General features: G+C 47.8%; 1 protein-coding gene across 9 annotated transcripts in view; it reads left to right on the forward strand.

Moving 5' to 3' along the window:
• The window catches only part of MTUS2 (microtubule associated scaffold protein 2), a 489,522-nt gene that overhangs the window by 460,443 nt on the left and 6,533 nt on the right, over positions 1-22,546 (forward strand). For all 9 annotated transcript variants that reach the window (XM_036831699.1, XM_036831696.1, XM_036831703.1 and 6 more), the window contains 3 exons: positions 7,670-7,884; positions 15,497-15,602; positions 18,826-18,899. In XM_036831699.1, the coding sequence (XP_036687594.1) occupies positions 7,670-7,884; positions 15,497-15,602; positions 18,826-18,899 (395 nt within the window). The remainder of the gene's footprint in view (positions 1-7,669; positions 7,885-15,496; positions 15,603-18,825; positions 18,900-22,546) is intronic.

Here is a 22,546-nt window from a genome sequence, read left to right on the forward strand (position 1 = left end):
CGCCGTTCACATCCCCCCGGGTGGTGTTTTCTCCGGCGCCTCCTTCATCCGCCGGCCGCCGGAATCTGACCCCGGCCCTAGCCCTTCCCGAGCGTTGCTCTCATTTTACGTTCTTCACTGCAGTTATCCCAGGTTTTCACGATCTAACATTTTGCCGTTTAAAATTTTTGCCCGCGTCTGTACTTGCCCACCTGACAGCGTGTCTGATTCAGTCCCGCGGCAGGTGCTCAGTAATTCAACTACTCTCTATTGATGCTGCACCTGCCTCTCTGACCGCAAATACGAAAGTGGCTCTGACGCTGTCCCTGACCGCTGGTGAGGGAGACGGGCAGGTAAAGACATATGCTTTGATTCAAAACAGAGTGCTTGGAGGCTGATATGCCAAAGCCTCACTTCCGAGGCACTGAAGCCCTGGCGCGGCGTGGCGGCCCCATCGGGGCTTGGAGGGGAGGGGCCCGGGCTCCAGCCCCTGCTCTGGAGGGCCTCGCAGCTGCCGCGGGGGCCTCGATCGGTGAGTTATCCCTTTCTCAGCGCCCCCTGCCTACTGGCCACCTGCCTGGGGGGCAGGGCGTGCCAGGTGCGTGGTACCCAGGAAGCGCTCCGTAAACGCCGGCTGTTTGGTCCCGGGCCCTGGGGATACCGCACGGACCTGCAGAGATGCCGGGAGACCCAGGACTCTCCCCCTGGCTCTTTCACTCCCATTTCTACTCCTGGTCCCTGAACCTTTCCTCCATCTCAGCCCCTCCTTTTCTCTCTTGTTGACATTTTCATCAAATAGAAAGTCCTAAAGAAAGAGAAAGAGAGAGCGGGGCAGTAGAGGGCAGTGTGGCCAGGATCTCAGGCAGCGCGTTTCATGGACTGAGCCTGTGGCCTCCTGTGGGTGGTTGTGATTTGACAAGTGTGGACAGAGGCCTTCGCCACCAGAGGGCTTTCCCAGGCATTATAGCTCCCCCTGGTGGGCACTGATTTGTTACAGGATCAAGGCCATCAAAAAAAAAACACCGAAAAAACTTCACAAAGACACTCATAATCTTTAACCTCACGTAACTCTACTCCTAGAAATTTGTCCTAATGAACAAAGCAAAACAGTATATGAGTGACACAAACCAAATGTCCGACAATAAGGGCATATAAATTACGGTGCATCCACATGAAAGTATAAGGTAGCCATAAAAATATTAAGTAGGAAGACATGAAAAATTTCTAACAATATTAAGAAGTCATACCACTGCAACAGCTCTGAAGGGACTACACAAATGGAAAATTTCATTTTCTTTATGTAGTGAGTTATGGGTAATTTTTAAATTACATTTTTTCCTTGAAAGTTATTTTGTCTTTTCAATTACTCCCCATCTCTCAAAGAAACAACTTAATCTTTTATCTACTGTGGGATCTCCTGTCAATATGTAGCGATACTGACTGTATTATTTTACTAGGGCTACCGTACAAAGTACCGCAGGCTGGGGGACTTAAACAACAGAAATTAATTTTCTCATAGTCCTGGAGGCTGGAAATTGAGATCAAGATGCCAGCAGGGTTAGTTTCTTCTGAGGCTTCTCCTCTTGGCTTATAGATGGCTACCTTGCCTTCCCTCTACAGGTGTCTGTGTCCTGTAGACTCCAGTCGTATTGGATTAGGGCTGACCCTAGTGACCTCAGTTTAACTTAATTACCTCTGTAAAAATCCTGTCTCCAAACATGGTCACATTCCAAAGTACTGGGGGTTAGGACTTCAACATATAAATTCTGGGGGCACACAATTGAGCCCATGACAGTGACTGTTATAATAGTACCACGTATTTATATACAGTATCATTTCTTCATATTTAGATGGTTTATTTTATGATTGTTATATCTAAAGCACTTCTTGTGACATAAAGGCAGTATAATATCATTCCTTATGCTTTATCATGAGTTAGAGCCAGATACTTTTCTTCAGTTTAAGTCTAGTGCTGTAATTACTGATCTTTGCTACCTCTTTGGTAAACCAATAACAAGTTGTAATTATTCAAGGGACATTTGGGGCAATTGTTTAAAGAAAATTGATCTCACTCACTGGGTTTTTTTCCCTCTCATTTGATTTATGAACTGTGGTATATATGTATATACTGTATACACACACACACTCTATATATTGATGCATACATACATATATATGTCCAATTATTTAAAACTGTACAACAGACTCTAATAATCTCATTTTTGCTTTTCAAACTCATGCTTATGAATTAGAAATGTTATAATACTCTTGGCCTGGCATAATCCTGTTCTTTTAGAAATTATTTTCTCAGCTTCTTAGGTTCTAGGGATTTATTATTGTGGTGTTTGCCTCTCACACTATAAAGTACCAAATGTTTTCTCATGAATAGAAATAATGAAAGCAAGACTCCAGATGTTACCCATTAAATTAGCCTACGTTAATCTCTATCTGCAAAAATCCCCAATAGATACATTTTTGAAGATTTACCAGAGGCAAGAGGATGTTTATTTCTTTAGGGACTCTGTTATTGGAGCTCTTTCCCTGGTGCCTCAGCTGCGCTTCTTATCCAATATCTTCTGCAGGCCTGGGGCTTATGACATGGGGTCATTTCAAGAATAGAAGTATCACCTCTCGTATATAATAGCGATTGGGAATTTGGGGATTGGTGCTATATGTGGGAAAGTGATTACTTTGCCACTTCATAGACAGCAAAACTGAGGCCTACAAAGCTCATGATTTATTTAAGGCAACAGTACAGTTCAGGGACGGCTCTAGGATGAAAATCAATCATTTCTGACCCCTCAAAAGAGTGCCAGGCCCGTGAATCATCCTGCCACGAACATAAATAAAATCACAAGTTAGATGGAAAAGTCCTGTCCTTTCTGACCACAGGCTACATAACCTTTTAAAACCTGGTCTTCTCCTTAGTCATGGTAGTAATTTTTAAAAATGTTTTAACTCATAAAACATGAAAACACAGAATAGGATTTTCTTAAATACATACTGTTGCAGGTGTTTGTTGGGCAGCGAGCCCTGTAACTTAAACGCACAACCTCTGAGGGAGGAGGGAAAGCTGGAGGGTCAGAAATACAGATGCATTTCCATTCCAAGTAGAAGTACGCTGTCATACTCTTTCTGCATCTTGCCTTTTTTGTTTAACGGTGTATTACAGATCATTCCACGATAACATGAAAAGATTCACCTTATTTTTTTTACTGGTTACCCGTATCCCATTGCACGTAGGATTTGTCCTATGTGAATAGTGGATTTATCATCATTTATTTAACTAGCCCCCCACTATTTCCTGAAGGCAAATCATGCTGTAGTAGTCATCCTTGATCAGATTTTTTGTGCCCTTGTGAAATTGTTAGGTTAAAAGATACGTGTCATTTAATTTTTCCTCCAGTGTAACCGATTTGTTATTATTCATTTCTTTACCTTTTTGTCTGTTTTATTCCATCTACGCAATCTATATAGTCAACTTACTGTTCTGATTTCCTAAAGATACTGATATTAGTATATGACAAATACATTTTTCCCATACAAAATAGTACTTGTTAAAGAAAAATACATGATGAGCATTTTTTATTATCTTCATTTGAGTCTTATGTGCTGTTTCTAGTTAAGAAACAGTAAGAGTGGTTCTCAGTTTCCCTTAGGCTCCACAGATATCCGTGTGTGCGTGTGTGTGTGCGTATAAAACAGTGTAGTGGTGGAGTTTTATTTTGTCAGTGAATATGTTCATCATTGTTATACAGAATCTCAAAATCCAAACGTGAACTTTTCCTCTACAAAAACATCTAAACTTATCCTCTGAGATATTTTTCCTGTCATGTTATTTTGCAGATTTTCTTTCCATATTTGGTAAAAACTTTATTGAGGTATAATTCACGTTCCATAAAATTCACTCATTTAAAACGTGAATTGAAAATAATTCAGTGGTTTTTAGTATATTCACAGAGTTATGCAACTGTAACTATAATCTGTTTTAGAACATTTTCATCACCCCAAAAAGAAACCCCTTTAGCTGTCACCCTTCTCAAGCTGCCATCCCTAGCTTTTAAATTTTGAAAGATACTTGTGCCCTCCAAAGCAGCTTCTCAGTTATACCCCACCATCGGTCCCTCAAAGGCCAGTTTCCTCATACCCTCCCTGTGTTATCAAAATATTTCATTTTGATCAACCTCATAGGTGAAAACCATCTCCTGCTTCGATCTGCATGTATTGACTCATGAATGGTGCCGACCATCTGTTCTCATGTTTCTTGGCTGTTTATGCTTCATCTCTGCACTGCTTTGTGGACCTATTTTAAATACAAACAAACATGTTGTCACTGCTTCATTTTGATCCCATCCACCGGGGCAGGATGCATGGGACAAAGACTGCTAGGAGGTTTGTTCTGCGGAAGCAAGAGCACCCACCAAAGAGGCCCCCCACGCACCCAGAAACCCGCCCCGAGGCTCATTGCCCGGGACTTACCCGTCATTACCCTGTGCCCCGCCCCCCCCCCCCCCCCCCCGCCATTCTTGTCTGTTGGATGACACTCCACCCTCCCCCAATGTAGGTGAAATAATTGCTCCTTGGCGGGGTGGGGGAGGAGTGGACTGGGAATTTGGTGTTAGTAGATGCAAACCATTACATACAGAATGGGCAAACCACAAGGTCCTCCTGTAGAGCACAGGGAACTATATCCAGTCTCCTGTGATAAACCATGATGGTAACGAATAGGAGAAAGAGTGTCTGTGTGTGTAAATAAGTGCTTCTCCATCGGCCTCAATCTGACTTTGTCTCAGTCCATGAAACACTGTTTCTTAATGGACATTCCATGGTCTTTGTTCTGTTAAAGCCCAGTCACCCTAGGATAAACCTGTCTTTATATGTACACCTCTTGCCTAGTCTGTGGATCCTGATAGCTTTTTCACTAGCTAGGGTCCCTGGTGAAATTCTAATAACTTCCCCAAGTTGGAGGGTCTTTGGGGAAAGCTGGAGCTCTGTTTCAGCCGGGGCTCAGACTCCTGGGAACAGGTGATTCCTCACCACCACCTCCAGGCCTGAGACACTGTGGCCTTTAGCTCCTGGTAGATTCTTTCTGTGGGGACTGTGGCCTCCCGTGACCTCACTACCAGGGACCAGAAAGCCTCAGCCTGAATCTGCTTTTCCTGCTGTATTTATTAGCGATCGAGCAAAACGCCCTTTCACTACTTGTGGTGGGAAGCCCGGTGCACGCCCAGCCATTCGTCCTGAGGTACATATACCTGACCAGAAAGATTTACTCACAGCAGGTGTGACAATAAGATATATGTTCAAGGGAATCCCTAGCATATTTAACACCCAGCATTTGTAACACTCCCTCCTCTATACCACAAAATCATTTTCAGGATAACGTTGTGATAATCAGTCATAAGCATAATTTTCCTGACTCACTATATAAACAATTAGAAAAAAGAAATTTCAATTTAAAGATGATTCAAATTGATTGATATTCAAATGAGAAGCACATAGTGCCAAGTCTGTGATATTCCTGCCAGACCTACCTGACCTGAATGTAGTAATGAGGAAACCTCAGAGAGGCCGAATGGAATGACTGGCCTGTCACCTTCAGAAGTGTCCAGGTCCTGAACATCCAGGGAAGACTGAGGAAGTATCACAGACAGAAGGAGACTCAGGACAGTTAAATGCAGCTCGTGATTCAGAACCAGATCCTTTTTCTGGGAAGAACATTATTAGGACAACTGGTGCAATTTTAATGGGTCTGAGCATTGGAGGGCACTGTTGGATCAGTGCTGATTCCTGATTTTGATGACTGCATTGTGGTTACGTAGGAGAACGTCCTTGTTTGTAGGGAACATGTACTAAGGAATTCGGGGTTGATGAGACAGCAGTCAGCCTCTGATTCTCAAATGGTTCAGGGGGAAAACGTCATTTGGACGATAATGTCCTTGTACCGTACTTCCAGCTTTTCTCTGTTTGTGATTTTTTTTTTAATACAAAAATTGTTTTTAAAAACCTCGACAGTAATCGTAGCAATTGCTTAGAATGTAGACCAACCAAAAACTTTTGAGGAGGAGTATTTTTTCACCAGCAGTCTTTAGAGTTGCTGGCACAGGTGACGGCAAAAAGCAGAGGGCCTTTCAAGTCAGTGTGGTTGTGGCTTTCACATTCCCTACAGACGGTGCATCCTCTTATGGGTCCACCCTGGACCATAAGAGGCACGGGGGTGCCCCCCACCCACCCTCAGTACACCCTGATTACACTGGCGGATCCTAACAACTCTTCACGATTGTGTGTCAGAATCCTCCCAAAAATGATGGGACACAGGACACAGGGCCAACTGAAGCCCCGGACCAAGAAGGCCTCTGGGGACAGTGTTAGGCTGCTGGGCTGGCCAGACTCTTACACGCTGGGCACACAGGGCAAGATCCAGCCCGTCCACCGCTCATTTCGCCAGGGAAAAAATGTTTTTAAACATCCCCTGTGCTAATGAACAAACTCTTTGAGAGCCGAGTGTGGCAAAGAAACCCTTGAATGAGCTGCGCCTTTAGGGTGGGACTTCTGATTAGGGTGTTTCAAATGCTCTCTGACTACCTTGCATGGATGGTCCTGATCATAGCAACCACCCCTAGCGTGCAGATTATCCTGAACCGGTACAGATACTGCTCACTCAACTTCAGAGTAAACGACAAGCCCCCCCAGACTGCAGCACGGAGCAGGGAGCGTAGGGGCCCCAGTCTGTGTGGAGTGTAAGTGAGGTGTCCTCACATTTGACGTCTGCGTGCGTGTGCATCGTCACCTCCACGTGACCTAAACAGAGTAGATTGTCAGGGAAGGTTTTCTCCTTCTTGGAAGCAGTTTGCAGTTGAGGAAGAGACTTTGAAATGAGAGCAGTCCGCTCTGGCCCAGGGGAGGCACGAACCCTAAGTGCTGTCGCAGCCCCTCCCCGCGAAGCAAACCAGAACTGCGGCAGGGCGACCCACCCGTGCAAAGGGGCATTGAGTGGTTACCCGTCCTTCCTCCAGTGGGGAGGGATCCTGCTGGTGAGGTCTCGGTCACCTGAAAGGACCCACATGCACACTTCCTCTGCGATTGTCCCATTCGGCATGTCAGGCTGGAGAGAATCCCGTGCATCCCGTCTTGTCTCCAGCCTCCAGGCGTGCCCAGGTCTCAAGCCTTGATGGGTGTAAGAGTCACCGTGGCCCTTGTGAAGAGTTGACATGCTGGGCTCCTGTCCGGGGTTTCTGATCCACCAGGGCGCGCCTAGGAGCGTGCGTTTGTAACAAGCACCCAGTATCTGTGAGGCCCACGGTCTGTGGACCCTCAGAGAACCCTGATCTAGCGGCAGAAACATGCGGTTTGTGGTCAGAAAGCCCAGATTTGCCTTCGCAGCTCGTGCTCCGCACACTGAGTGTGACCTTGGGCGGGTCACCGGAGCTCCCCAGGGCCCAGGTTCACCCCAGCATCCAGGGTCTGTGTTGAGGCTCAGATGTGGCAGGGAGGAAAGCACTTGGCAAACGGTGAAGCTCTGCAGAAGGACGGGGACCTAGCCTTGGTCCTTAGGTCCACCTTGATGTGCTGCTCGTGGGGGCTGCGGACGCTCGGGCCATGTGCTACTCGTGGGGGCTGCAGACGCTCGGGCCCGGCGCTTCCCGTGCGTCCTGACCAGCTTTTTACGTGTCGCTCTCCCTGTCCCCAGCCTTCCATGCGGCGAAGTGTGAGAAGCTGCAGCGGGAGAAGGCGGAGCTGGAGCGGCGCCGTGAGGACGAGGTGCGCAGGCGGGGCCGGCAGCATCAGGCCGAGCTGCGCGACCTGGAACGGCGGCTGCAGCTGCAGTTCGAGACCGAGGCGGCCCAGCTCCAGGAGAAGCACCGCGCACAGCTGCTGCGGATCGGGTGTCAGCACCAGGAGCAGGTCAGTCTGCGCCCCGGCCCGGCCCTGCGCCTGCGCCTGCGCCTGCGCCTGCCGTCGTCGGGAGGGAGACGTGGGTGGGAGGTGGAGGGGAGCCGCGTCAGCCAGGAGTCCGTGCAGCAAGCAGGAAGCAGGTGAGCTTCCGGTCAAGCCCCCTCTCCCACCTCGTTTCTCGCCTCTGTCCCCTCCCGTCGTCCCCGCAGCCACTCTGGTCTCCCTGCCTTGTGCTCCCAGGCACACTCCCACCTCCGGGCTTCTGCGCTCGCTGTGCCCTCTGCCTGGAATGCTCTCCCTCTAGAAAGCCCATGGCTCCCTCTCTCCCTCCCTTGCAGACTTTCCTCAGTGAGGCCTTTCCTTATCCAGAATTACCGCTCCTTCCCCACCTTGTGCACACGCTTCCTGTTTAGTTTGTCCTCGGCACTTATTACTACCTAATGTATGATAACTTCTACTTTGTACCCTGTTGATCTTCTGCATATTCCATAAGGACAGTGGTGATGACAGACACATGTGTATCTAGCACGTGCTGTGCGCCAGGCCCTGCTTTTCCCTCTTTACATGTACTAACTCATTTAACCCCCACGATAACTCTAAGAGGGAGTACCATTATTGCCCCCATTTTACAGGTGAGAAAACCGAGACCCGGAGGTTAAATAACTTGCCAGCATTCACGCTCATGGAAGAGCCAGGGTTGGACCCAGTCTGATCCCAGGGTCCGTGCTCTCGAGCACTGAACTAGAGTTTTCTGCCGGGTTTACTGCTAAATCTCTGGCACGGGACTGCCTGCTGCACAGAGTGAGCCTTCAGTGTGTATTTGCTGAATGAAAGAAGGATTCCGCTCATTAACCTTAGCCCAGCAGTCTTCCTAGAGAGGGTCATTCATCCTGGAATAGCTGGGGAAGAATTCCCAGGGAGCCTGTCAGCCTGGAAGCAGGTAGGAGCCCGGCGTGCCCATCCCCATGGCCAGCTGCCGCGTCCGTTACCGTGTTGGCGCCGGTGTGACAGGCAGGTTAAGACGAGACCACTCTGCTTCCAAGGGAGCTCGTTTTGCTTCTCCCTCTCCTCGTCTTCCTAGATGCCTTAATGCCCACCTTCTAATTGTGTATTGTTACCCCTAGTCTGCTCATGGTATCCCTAAGGTAAACTGGCGTTTGTGAAGAGCTCACTTTACATCTCAGGCTGGTGCCGAGTGGCCCTTCACTATCATGAACGTTTGGGCTGCCTCCCCGGTAGATAATCTGGATGGCGATGGTCCCCAGAGGCGTGTGAATCATAGGGGGCACGGGAGAAATCTCGGAGTAATAATAAGTACTATTGTTGGAATAAACGATCTCCCATGTGACAGCACTTTCTTCTATTCAGCGTCTCGGGTTAGTCATCCTCCTCTTTCTAGAGGCCTGCGGAAACCAGACACATCTGCCTGCTTGAGGTGGTACAGACTTAGAGGCTGGGAAACAGATAGGTGACAGCTAAGGTTACCTGCTGGGCTAAGATTAGCAGTGGAACCTTCAGCATCTTGGCTTCTCAGCTGGCTTTAAGTGGACATTGGCACGGCTGCCGTCTTTAGTCTTACCTGCTTCGTGGTCCCTTGATACAGCTCAGACCTGGTGCAGATATCGGCTTGTTCTGTGCCCTGTATCCTGGGGCTGTTCATTCCCAATTTTACACAAAGAATGTATTTATACTCATATTCACTGACTTTTGGTCCAAAGTTCTGGGTTGGTTGAGAAGATGTCAAGAGATGGAAGGAAGGGCAGGAGGTGGTCCCCAGGCAGAAGGATGAGCTTCTGAACAAACGCTCATGTTGGGGTGTCGTGTGTGGGAAACCGGGAAGCCAGGGCCACTGCTGAGCGGAGCCTGTCCACCAGTGGAGGGACCCGGGGCAGAACCTCGCTAAGTTTTGTCGGTGCCAGAGCACGTGCTGGGGGTTGTGGCCTCATCTGCCTTTGAGCTGGGACAGCGGCCTTTTAAAGATTTCATACTGGGAGAGATTGGAGGCCCTGACTTTTCCACTTGAGAGTGAGTTACATGAACTACTTATGCGTATTTTAAAAGTGCTCTGTCTTATGAGAGCTCTGAGTCCTGTTCTTCTTGATCCTTTATAACAGCTAAAGTGATTGATTTAGTTATTCATCCATCTAAGCAAAGAATAGTCAGTGAAGGCCCGCCGTACACAAGGCCTCATGAGGGCATACTGCAAGAGATGCCAATATTTATAAAATGTGGACTTGCTTGTTCCATAGCCTCGGGTTATAGATCCAGGGAAGTTCTGAGGCAGTTTCTCCAGAAACTGTAATACTGGGTGGGAAAGACAGGTTCTGTGTTTAGGAACTGAGAGTTTCCTTCCAGATGGGAGGATGAGGGAAAGCTTTATGGTGGAAAGAGCATCTGCACGCTTTACATTCGAGTAAATCTTTCCTATAGAAACCCATTGGTTTGGGGGCAGGCGGAGGGATGGATGGTTGAAATCTATGAATTATTCAGGCCCCTGATTCTGCTCTTGCTGCTGGATGTTGGCTGTTATCCTGACCTTCAGCTTCTCCAGCAGGGAGCGCGCAGGCAACGTGGAGGAAGGTGAAATGCACATCAAGCCATATTCTAATTTCCAGGTAGAGTAAATGCTCATGTACTTGGTCCAGGAGGAGGCTCGGTGCCTGACCGCAGGGGGGATCTGCAAGGTCTGTGGTTCCAGCGATCTGTGCCGACCCTCCACACTCAGGTCCTCTTTGTGGGGGACAGTCGCGTTCGGCAATGCTGACCTGTAGATCTTGCCATCTCTGTCCTTCTCGAGCCTTAAAACTCAAGTTCACCAATGGGGCCTCTCCTGGCGCCCCGGTGCCCCGGCCGGCAGCGGGGAGGCTGCTTCCGTCCTGACGTAGGATTTTCTGAGGCTTTCCTCCAATCAGGAACTCCCTCGAGAAGGCCGGCTGACCTCTGACTTTACCCCAGGATGCCCCTAGGAAGATCCAGCCGTCCACTCGCCTCGAGAGGCAAAGGCCGTCTCTCTCTCTCTGGCCTCACATGGGAGTCACTTGGGGAGCTTCTGGCAAAGCACTCCTCCTGTCTGCACCCCACGCTAATGGAATCAGAGTCACGGACTGGGGCTCCCCAGGGCCCAGAGCTGCAGGTGTCTGGTGTCGGGGGATGTACAGGGCCTCCTTCTTTAGCCCTGCAGACAAGATAGGGTATGAGCAGGGGCGTGGCTTGGCCTCCTGGCTTTCTTACGTGCCTTTAAAGATATGGTATGACTCTTATCTTAAAAGTCGGATTGTAAAGGTGTTTCATCAAATCAGTGCTCATTCTAGAGCTAGCCGCACATTAACAGAAGCCAGATTTCCCAAGCTTCCCTATCTCAGGGCACACGAAACAGATTTTTCAACATAAACACAAATGCTTTTCCTTTTCTGCTCCAAATGTACTCGCCCACAGAGCCTGGTATTTAGTGATCAGACTTGTGACCTTTGACCCTCTCCCTCCAAGACCCTTTAGCAGTTTGTCTCTCTCCCTCACCCGGCCGGGAAGCACCTCGTGCAGGGCCCCCTGGTTCCTAAAGGCATTCTGGATTCTGCATTTTGAGCAGAGACTCCTTTCCAGAGGAGCAGTAGTTGGAGTTTACGTTGGCTTTGTCTCATATCCGGGACACACTTTCTAACCTTTCCTAAAGAAATCATCCTTTTAGACTAACTGGGAGGCCCAGCATACCATGCTTTATCAGAACGTGCAGAGGCCACTTTGGCCATCATCTTGCATTCTGTCTCTTATTCGTCCCGCGCAGCAGGTGCACAGCTGCCATCAGCAAAACCACACTCTCTAATCAAATAGAGTGAGGTCCCGAGGGCCCCTCTGTCTTCCGGCGCCAGAGCCCCGCCCATCGCAGCCCAGAGCCTCCGGACACTGGAAAGAGGCCGAGCAGGGCAGATAGAAGCCTCTGTGAACACCTGCCCACGCGGTGGGCAGCAAAGGGGCAAAGGCACAGCCCAGAGGGGGCTGAAGTCAGCCCAGGAGCTCTGGCAGGGCTGTCTGCCTGCTCCGAGTCGGTACCCAGGATGCTGTAGCAGGGATGCAGGGACAGAAGAGGGGGTGAGTCGTCTCGTTATCCGGAAGGAGAGTCGTTCAGGGAGCCCTGGAGAGCAAAGACAGGGCAGCTCCCTCTGTCTCATCAGATAGGAACACACGTCGTCGCAGATGGAGGCAAATGGGAGTTTAATCTGGTTTTCCTTAATGAGTAAAGCCGAGACAATGTGAAGCCCATGCTTCTTCATTCTAAATGGAAGTCTTCTCTAACTGAATTGCCGAAGGCTCCCATAATTGCGTTTTCCAAATGGCTGAATGAAGTAAGCCTACAGCTCTATTCTTACCCATCGGAGAGGGTGGCTTCCCAGCCCTTTGCTTTGCTGGAACTCAGCTAAACAGCAAACAGCTGCAGGAACAGAGCCTGGTGCAGGGACCAGCTGCTGCTGTGTACCCCTGGGACTACTTGACGGGCACGTGGACGGAGCTCCGCAGCCAGCTCAGAACTTTGTCCTCCTGGAAGAGGGAGGAGGCTGGCCCAGCAGAGATTTTGGGGGGACGGGGGCACCCAGCGTTCTAAAAGGAAGAAAATGAAGCTTCACCCAGCGTAAGTTTGCTGTGGCCGGATAATGGTTTAGCGCCTCTGTCTCTTTTTTGGTGATCTACAACACAAAACATATCTTGTGTGTCCCTTGGGTCAACTTGTCTGAATCCCCTCAAATGCCTGCCGACCTGGAGGTCTTCTCAGGCTGAGAGCTCAGACGGGCTGCTGCTCCGTGCTCTGGAAAGAAGCCTAGAGCCACAGAGGAGAAGCCATGGGGATTGAAACTGGGATAAGAAAGGGGACGGCCAACAGTGCACGGCCCCTTCCTCGTAGAGGGAACAGTCTTTAAAAACCATACGCACGTCTAGAAACCTAAATCACTCGAGAGTAAGGACCATGATGGCCAAATTTTGGCTCACTGGCTCTCACTGGTTTCCTTCAAAACATCCTGGGCCTTCCTCTCATTGCATATGGAGGAATTAGGGGATCAGTATTTCATCCCCAAAAGCCCCTCTGAGAGGCTGTAACAGATAGATCACACCCTTACATCATCCTTGATATATTGGGTGTGGTATTCCATCACCACTAAATCAAAGACCTGACTCCACCAAGCCGGGAGGGCATGCGATGAAGCACCGCCCTTGCTGATCAGGGCAGATCCGCCGCCAGGACGAAAGGGCCTCTTCTGGAACTTAGTCCTTGCATCCATCTCTCTTTTCTGAAACCACCCGTGGCAATTTGTGTAAGAACCCAATAAATTAGAATCATACTAAGGACTGATGAAAGAGTTTTCTTTATACTGAACTGGGTAACATACCTCCAAACAATGTGTGGGTACTTGTTTCTAACGGAAGTCACCAATGGAGCACAAGGAAAACTAGTTCCATTTTTTTTAACCAGTGATTTGTTTTTCCAAGAGACTGAAAGTCTTTGGACAAAGATTCCATAAAAAACCTTCATATAAACAGGATTTGGACAATTAAAAACTGCAGTAATCGGCCTTTCTGCTGAGCGGATTCATAGCTCTGAGCCTCAAGTGAAATATTGTTTAATCAAGAATGGCCAGTAGATAAAAGTGAATCATCGCATACCATGTCCGTTTTCATGTCGTAATGCAGCTTTCCGAACACTGTCAAGTTCATTGTTGGTTTTGCCAGTGACATTTCTGTTTTAGTGGATGACGGTTCCTTTTACCGTACGAGAGAGAAGTCGGGCAGACTTTCCCAAGCAGCGATGGTATCCAGAATGGGAATCTGTCCCATTTTAAAATACAGACACTCCCGTGCATCCCCTTCACAGGCGGGCTTCCTTTCTTGTGCAGAGTTCTTCCTCCTTACAGATCAAAGATCAGCCTGTGAATTATCCCCAGAGAACTGAGACCCTCTGAGAGGTGGCCGGACAGTATTCTGAACTGGCCCGCCGCAGAGCTTCAGGGCATGGGCAGGTGCGCTGGTTCAGTGTTGTTCAAATGCTAGGTTTTGACACCTTAGTACGTCGTGAAATGAATTTAGTGGTCTGTAACTGCATTTTGAAAAACAACAAAGGAACATGGAATAAAAATTTAAAAACGAGATTATTGCAGGTAAGAGGGGAAAGTGTCATTTTGTGAAACTTTGGTTTCACACACACGCCCCGCGTGTGCGTGTGCGTGTGTGTGTAACAATGTACAATGGTGTTTTTACAGTGGGTCACCGACAGAGAATTTGGAAAAACATTGTTCTGGTTTGCTATCACAGGGAGAGGTCGTCTTATGCAATGACTCCTGTAAGTCATACATTTGAAGTTAAAATAACAGCTGCAACAACAAAAATAACAAAAGCGGTAAAGATGGAAGGTGTGTGGTGGGGGTGGAGATCAGGAAGGGGAAAGATAAAAAATCCTGGGCTGGCATAGCACAGGGAGATCAGATCGGTGCTCTGTGACCACCTAGAGGGGTGGAACAGGGAGGGTGGGAGGGAGGGAGATGCAAGAGGGAAGAGATATGGGGACATATGTATATGTATAACTGATTCACTTTGTCATAAAGCAGAAACTAACACACCGTTGTAAAGCAATTATACTCCAATAAAGATGTTTTAAAAAAAATGAAAAACAAAAGTCAAAAGAAAAAACAAAATCCTGGGCTGGCTGCACTACCTGTGATTAAACTCCTGGAAATGTACCATCAGCCAGAGAACAGCAGCTTCTTGGGAGCAGGTCCCGCAGCCTGGGCAGGGGGAGGTCTGCACCGTGATCCGGGGGGCAGGTTCACGGCTGGGAACAGGGGTGGCGAGCACACACACACACCTGCCCACTTGCCTTCGGGCTGGTGAGGGGGTCCTTGGGCACTGGTTGCTGGTCTCGCGGGGGGAGGCAAGGGCAGTGCGTTTGAGAGCTTCGCCCGTGGATGTCAGACAGCACTGGGCTGACTGCTGGCTCTGCCATTTACTAGCCTTTGGGCAAAACACTTCAGACCTCTCTGAGCCTCAGTTTCCTCGTCTGGGAAATGAACATGAAAACATTTGCTGTATCATGTTGCTGGGAGGCTTGAGTGGAGAAGCCAAGAGTGGGTAGCTTAATAAATGTTAGTTCCCTCCAGATACCTCTCGTGCTGTAGCTCCCACCTGCTGCCAGGAAGCAGAACGGACCATCTGGTAGGGGAGGACCCTCTTCTGTCCCTTATTACCTCATGGAGTGCTTGGTGGAAGGGGAAGGAACGGGGTAGAAGGAAATGGTCCACAGGGGGCCCAGGGCAGTAAAGAGGTGGCTTCGGCAGCTACCCACCCCACCCTGGGAGCTGCTTCCCGTTGCATGAGCAGCAGGGCTGTGGCAGTGACTTCCCTGTGACATCCCCTGCCCTGCCGCCCCTGACTCCGGGCCTCCCGCGTCACCACCAGATCCTGGCTCTCCTGCCTCAGCACAAGGCTGAGGGTGGCTGTCATCTCAGCAGTGTCCTGCCCTTGACGTTTGGGCTGCTGACATTTCCCCTGGTTGCAGTCCGCCTCGGTCCTCCAAGCGGCGAGGCCATCGGAGCCCCCGGTCCCCGGCTCTCTGTGTAACCAGAGCTGTGATCTCCTGCAGGTGGAAGACATCACCGCCAGCCATGAGGCTGCTCTCCTAGAGATGGAAAACAGCCACACGGTTGCCGTCTCGCTCCTGCAGGACGACCACGACCACAAGGTGCAAGGTAGCTACGAGCCTTGGCACGCGCGGCTGGCAGGGTGGGCTGTGCGCACTGACCCTCTTTGGCTGCAGGCACGAGGGGCCCTCCCTTTCCCTCTTGCTCCCCTTTCCCTTCTTCCTTCCTTTCCTTCCTGGTGTGTCCTTTGTGTTGCTTCTTGGGTTAAGAAAAGACAGAAATCCAGGACCCGGGTAACTACAGTAAGTCCCCTATATACGAATGAGTTCCGTTCCGAGAGTGCGTTTGTAAGTCCAATTCATTCGTAAGTCCAACAAAGTTAGCCTAGGTGCCCAACTAACACAATCGGCTATATAGTACTGTCCTGTAATAGGTTCATAATACTTTTCACACAAATAATACATAAAAAACAAACACAAAAGTAAAGAAAACATTTTTAATCTTACAGTACAGTACCTTGAAAAGTACAGTAGTACAGTACAACAGCTGGCATCCAGGGGCTGGCATTGCCCGAACAGGCAAGAAGAGTTACTGATGGAGGAGGGAGAGAAGGTGGGAGATGGTAGAGTGGAAGGATCGTCAGCAATAGGAGACAGAGGGCGAGCTGCAGTTTCACTCACGTTGATGGAATGCACATTCACATCTTTGAAAGTTTGCAGCTTGAAGGTTCTTTTGTAGGGGACTTACTGTACTTTCCTCTGAAGCCGATCCTCTCAACCCTGCCTGAATATTGGAATCCCTGGGAGCCTTGGTCCCAGCCCAGGGTTTGGTAGCTGGTCTGGGTTACAGCCTGGGCTTGTTAAAGCTCATAGGTGAGTGTAACACGTAGCCAAGCTTGAGACCCACTGTTCTACAGTAAGTGTAGACATCCTGGGCTTTGTCTTGTTTTGTGGCTTTATAGCCATCCCACAGGTGTGGTGTTGTCAGGGCCATACCAGCATCTGATTGGGCCTGGCTCTCCACACCTTGCACTCAGACCACATTCACCATGGATGTAAGTGGACTCTCAGGATCTTTCTTTTTACATTTTTCACATTTTTTATAACTTTGAATTATCTTTGGATACATAGGATTTTATGTGGGTTGTAACAATAGTGACAACATTTAACTAAGTACTGCTAAGATTTTGACTCTGTGAAAAAAGCTTTTTACACGTTAACGTGCATTTACGTTATATAGAGAATTTGTTTTTCAATTTCCCCTTTCCTCATTTTTTCCTCCCCAGTCAGCTGATTGTTAAAGTATATGAAAAACAATTAATTTAACAATAGATTAATAAATTCTAAAAATTTGAGAATTAATATCAGAGTTTTAAAATTATTTTTAAATGTTCTTTGTAAACAACAAGGCCCACTGTGCAATAGTCAATACTCATGTGATTGCCCTCTCGAGCACCATCCCCACCACCTCTGGGAACTACCCATACGTGGGAAAGTCCAAGCTGGACGCAAGGGAGAGGAATTTCCTGAGAACTAGTTAAATGTATTCCCTGTTCCTGAGAGTGTGTCTCATGTTTAGAGTACCAGTTCCCACCCTTGGATGCACATTGGAACCACCTGGAGAGTTTTTAAAAAAATACTGATGTGTAGCTCCCACTACAGAGGTTCCGATTTAATTGCTCTGGGGTGCAGCCCAGGCATCAGGATTTTTTAAAACTCCCCAGGTGATTCTAATATGTAGCAAAATTGGAGAAGCACTCTCTTAGAGCACAGTCTTAAGCATGGGACAGAGTGTCAGGACCTTAAAATAATGAAATACATTATGAGTACATAGATAGTCGCCATGGTTTATGCCACCTAATAGATACTGACTTTTCTTTGCTTGTGAGGTATAGGGTATCTGAAAATGCCCTAAAGCCCATCACTGCACTGCAGGAAAATGGTCTCAGGAAAGGGAACAGGAATGGAAATGTTACAATGAGTGTTGCCTTTTGTTTCCGGATTTTCGTATAAATAGACTTGGTAGATTTTTCTGACTAATGAAGTCTCGCTTAGACGCCACATCCAGGGCCTTTGAATTACATATAATGTGAAGACAATGTAGGCGTATGTAATGGTAGCTAAAAACTTCTTTATTATGGATGATGCTCTCAATGACTATTAAAAGTAGTCATTTAGACAAAGGCAGGTAGACCAGAAACCCACATGGTTTTGTGTCAGTAAAATAAGCACAAACTTTTTTTTCTTTTCCAAATGTAAATTTCAGCTATAACAACTGGATTTCTAAGAGACCTTAACCATCATTAGTTAAAAGATTTGGGTCAATGGAAACCACAAAGTTTTTCTTAATTGTAGCTTATGCCAGCCGGAATGATAATTATTCGTCTCCAATACTCTCCTGTGCTAAGCATATGATCCAGGTTGATTAATGAGACCTTTCCTTTCTCCAGTTATAACATGAAAACAAATTGCTTGTGTAGCTAGAATGAGACGGGCTTCACCCAGCTAATAAGACTATTCCCATCTGGAGGAAAATAGAATCCATTTGCTTAATAACTCTTACATGACATCTCTTTCTGCCTGTCTTGCAAATTATCACTGGAATGACACTTTTCACGGAATAGAATTGCTCCAAACTCCCCAAGAGGAACCAGCCCAATGAGTCCTTCCTTCCATCTGAGTGGCTTAACATCGACTCTTTGCTCAAGCAAATCCTAGCATCTGTGGTTTCCAGAGTGTGGCCCAGAGGCCACCAAGGTGACTTTGCAGGCACAGCACTGGTCCCATTCACCTGTCCATTCTCCAGCAAGCCCATGCTCCGCTCTCCTTGGAAAGGTCCCTGCTTCAGCCCGAGATTGCAGCTTCGTGGTAGAAAAGAATAGTGATCCTGGGAGGGAAGAAAAAGGAGATTTAACATTAATTGCCTAGTGGTTTTACCATTAGGAAAAGTTGGAGAATCAATGAGTGCTGTGAATGGAGAATCTGACTTGGCCAGGGTGTTGGTAGAGCTGGGTATAAAAGTGAGTGTGTGTGTGTGTGCGCATCTGTGCGTGTGTGTCTGTGTGTGTGTGCTTGTGCTCTGTTTGCTTCCCTCCGTTTCATTCCTCTTACCCTCGCCCTTTCTCCTATTTCCTTCCTCATCCTTTCTCCCTCTCTCCTAAATAACATTGCATACAATTTCAAACTAATGGAGAGGTCTCTTTAGGCTTAAGTCCTCTATATACTGGTGTCCCTTACTCACCTACGCCACTAGTCTTAGCCTGGCAAAAGAATCTTGTTTGATCCCCTTTCAAAAGAAAGATCAACTTAACAATTTGATGTCTTCTCTCCAGAACTGATATCTACCCACGAGCTTGAAAAGAAAGAATTGGAAGAAAATTTTGAAAAGCTGCGGCTGTCATTACAGGTTAGTGTTTCCTTAACTCCAACATCAAGATAATGGCAGCATTGTAATTCCTGTCCACAGACATTTATCCAGCACCTACCGTGTACTGGATCCTGTACTAAGCATTGGAATATGGGGGAAGTAAGACCTACTCCCTGCCCTTAAGGAGTTTACTGTCTACTCAGAGCTGTGATACAAATAGTGACAGACCAGCACGGAAGGTAACACATACTTGCACGGAATGAATAATACTGTTAGCGCCACAGGGGTTCTGAGAGACGGCTCCCCATGTGCTTGTGGTCAGAGCCATGCTTGGGGAAAGGGGAGGATTAGGGAGCAGAGCATTCTAGGCTGGGGTAACGGGGTAAGGAGACTCATGTAGGGCAGAAATCGCAGGACATGTTCTGGGAATTGCAAAAGCAACTTCAATCCCCTGGAGATGTAACGAAGCTTCTTGGCGTCCCGCTTGAAACCTACACAGAGTGTGGGTCTCAGATGCCAGGGGTGCTGCCTGGCTTCCTTCTGATCTCAAAGGGGAGAATGGAGGTCTCTGCCGTCCAGAGACCCCAACCAGCTGCTTCTGTGAAAAGATGTTGACCGCCCCCAGCCCTAGAGAGGGGCTGCCTGGGAAGCCAGGGGGAGGTTGGTGGCCCTGCTTCCATTGCCAGCTGTGGATGTCCCAGTCATAGAAAGATTACCTTTTAAATATTAGGGACACTCACATCTGGAAATTTGGGAGGTGATTACCGTAATTCTAATACAAAGGCAGGAATTTTGTTTCTTCAATGGCTCACTTTCCCCAGGCAGTGTTTCTTGCACAGAGCCTGCCCTGCCAAGAAAAGAATCTAGGATTATGGAGTGTCACACTATTGAGCGTACTATTCAAAAATTTTTAAATGGGAAACCACCTGCTGCAAACCCACCCCCTATCCGTCGATCCATGGATCCATCGGTGGGGCTGCACATGCCCACGTGCTCCTCGTGTGGCTTATCCTTGGCAAATTGACCCCAAACTTCTTTGTGTACCCCACATCCCACACCACCCAGATATATTACCCTTAAGGAACACAAACCAGGAAAGTAACAGCCATACTGTGATGTATCAGAAAACCCCAAACGGTCCAAAACCAAAAGAAGGGAGAGTTCTGTTTCATCCATGAGTCTTCACTTTGCCACTAACATCACACAGTCATGAATTGTGCACATTTTAGTGGTAACTCATGGGCAGAATCCATTTGAGCTGGAGATTTTCTGGTGTGAGGTGGGTACAGTTGCTTAGGCCAGTCTCCTTGGGCTACTGGCAGCAGGGAAACAGGTTTGGGGTAAAAGATTGGAGTTTGAGGTTTAAATCCCCACTGTACCTTCTCTTAATAGCTTTGAAATCTTGGACAGCTACATAAGCTGTAAACCTTAGTTTACCCATCTGTAAAATGGGGATAATACCAATTCCTTCCTCAAAGTGTGAGCAGCTTAAGGGAAATAATCTGTGTGTCAATGAAAAAATTAATCAATAGTCAATCCAAGAAAGAAATGGAGAATTTTATTTGAGCCAACCTGAGGATTAGAACCCAGGAGACAGTCTTTATGTGGTATACAATGGAATACTACTCAGCCATAGAAAAGAACGAAATTTTGCCATTTGTAGCAACATGGATAGACTTGGAGGGCATTCTGCTAAGTGAAATACGTCAGACAGAGAAAGACAAATACTGTATGATATCACTTACATGTGGAATATAAAAAACAACAAACTAGTGAATGTAACATAAAAGAAGCAGACTCACAGATACAGAGAACAAACTAGTGGTTACCAGTGGTGGGGAGGGCACGTAGGGATGGGGTAGGGGAGGTACAATTGCTGGGTGTAAGTAGGCTCAAGGATGTGTTGTACAACATGGGGAATATTTTGTAATTGCAATATTTTGTAATAACTGTAAATAGAAGGTAACCTTTAAAAATTGTATTAAATTTTTTTTAAAGATTAAAAGACAAAGCACTAAGGACTGTCCCTTAGAGGTCAATGCACAGTTATATAAATTTTTGAGACAAAAGGGTCTTACATCAAAGTAACATATTGACAGTATACATAGTCCAACAGGGCAAGTAGTGGGTCATCGTGACCCCTTACAGGATTGAGAAAGGAATGTTATCTCCTAAGGAGTTACCTTGCTGGCGCCAGGAGAAAATAGCTTTTTTTTTTTTTTTTTTTTCCGGTGAGCAGGCATTCCTGGGTCTTCTAAGGGGATCTAGTTAATGTATAATGCAGATGCACAGTGCACACTAAAGAGGGGTGGTGGCCCAGATGGGCAGAGAGAGAATTTTATGTTTAAAAATTTTCTGGTCCTGCCTTAAAAATAAATTGATTTCATCATGTGTAAAGGGTATAGAGCACTAGGTAGCAGCCAGTGCTATTATAATAGTTTCAGGCGTTGTTACATTTGCCATCATCATCATTATTATGGGGCCGTTGGTTAACTCCAAGTGGTCCATGCCGGGCCAGGTCACCAGCTGGGTCTTGGTGCTCTTACCTTGGCATAAAGTAGCGAATCCAAGTTGAAGAACAGCACGTCCTGTCTGATTGCTGGGGCAACATTGTGTGCCTGAGGATCTGTTTTGAATAATGGTGAAGAAAGCAGAAAAACCACAGTGTGATAGTTTAGATGCCACCTAGATGGTACTTGCCTGAGCTTTTCACTGTTTCACTTTTTAATGGAGGACAAGAGGCTCGAGAGGAATGCTTGCTCTGATGAGGCTTGTATAGGAGGTGGGTAGCACTCCAGTCATTTTATTTTATTTTTGCAATAAAATAATAGCTAATGTTTATTGAGCACTTACTGTATGCCAGGTACTGTTCTAAATATTAACTCCCCACCATCCTCTGGGTTAGGTACTATTATTATCATACCCATTTTACAGATGGGGAAACCTGGACACAGAGTGGTTAAACTGCGTAGCGCTCCAGTCATTTTATAGTCACGTTCTGCGCATGCGTGCTGGGGCCCAGCCGGCTGCCCTGAGCCCTGATTGACACTTGCTGGCTCACGTGCCTTCCGGCTCCCACTGACACTGTCTTGCCCTCATGCACCAGCGTGTGCATTTAATGGCACTGTGGGGGGTATTTTATTTCTTAAAAATGAAATGGAAGTAACTGGAAACAAAAAAGGAGAGAAGGAAAAGGGACCCGCCACGGATGGTTTGCAAAACTGGGTTCTCTGTGATGACAAGAAAGCGGTCGAGCCAGCACGTGCTATGTGGCAGTGCTCTCGAGTGCAGTTCCATCGTTGACCGCACCCAGCTGCTCACGTGGTGAGCGGGGCCATCTCTCTTGCCGGAAGTGTTCACGGGAAGACCTCAGTCCCTGGGTTTTAATGTTACAGAAATGGTGATGGGGGTGGAGAACTTTGGAACACGTGGCACCAGCAAGGCACCGTCTCTTCCCTCTGCGTGGGCGTCAAGGCTCTGCCCGGCTCCCTCTGCTGCCCGCCGCCATCGGTCAGCGCCGGGGCTGCGGGGAGAGGGCTCAGCGTGGTGGCACCTGCGCTGGCAGCAGGGCTGGGGCCCCGGGCCTCCCCACACACGCTTCCATTCTCTCCACCTTCACACACAGAGCGGCCCCGTGGCGGGCACGTGCTGGGGTGAGGGTCAGGAGGGTCCTCCGAGTCGGGGGG

The sequence above is a fragment of the Balaenoptera musculus genome, chromosome 18 (genome assembly GCF_009873245.2).
Source record: "Balaenoptera musculus isolate JJ_BM4_2016_0621 chromosome 18, mBalMus1.pri.v3, whole genome shotgun sequence".
Taxonomy (NCBI): domain Eukaryota; kingdom Metazoa; phylum Chordata; class Mammalia; order Artiodactyla; family Balaenopteridae; genus Balaenoptera; species Balaenoptera musculus.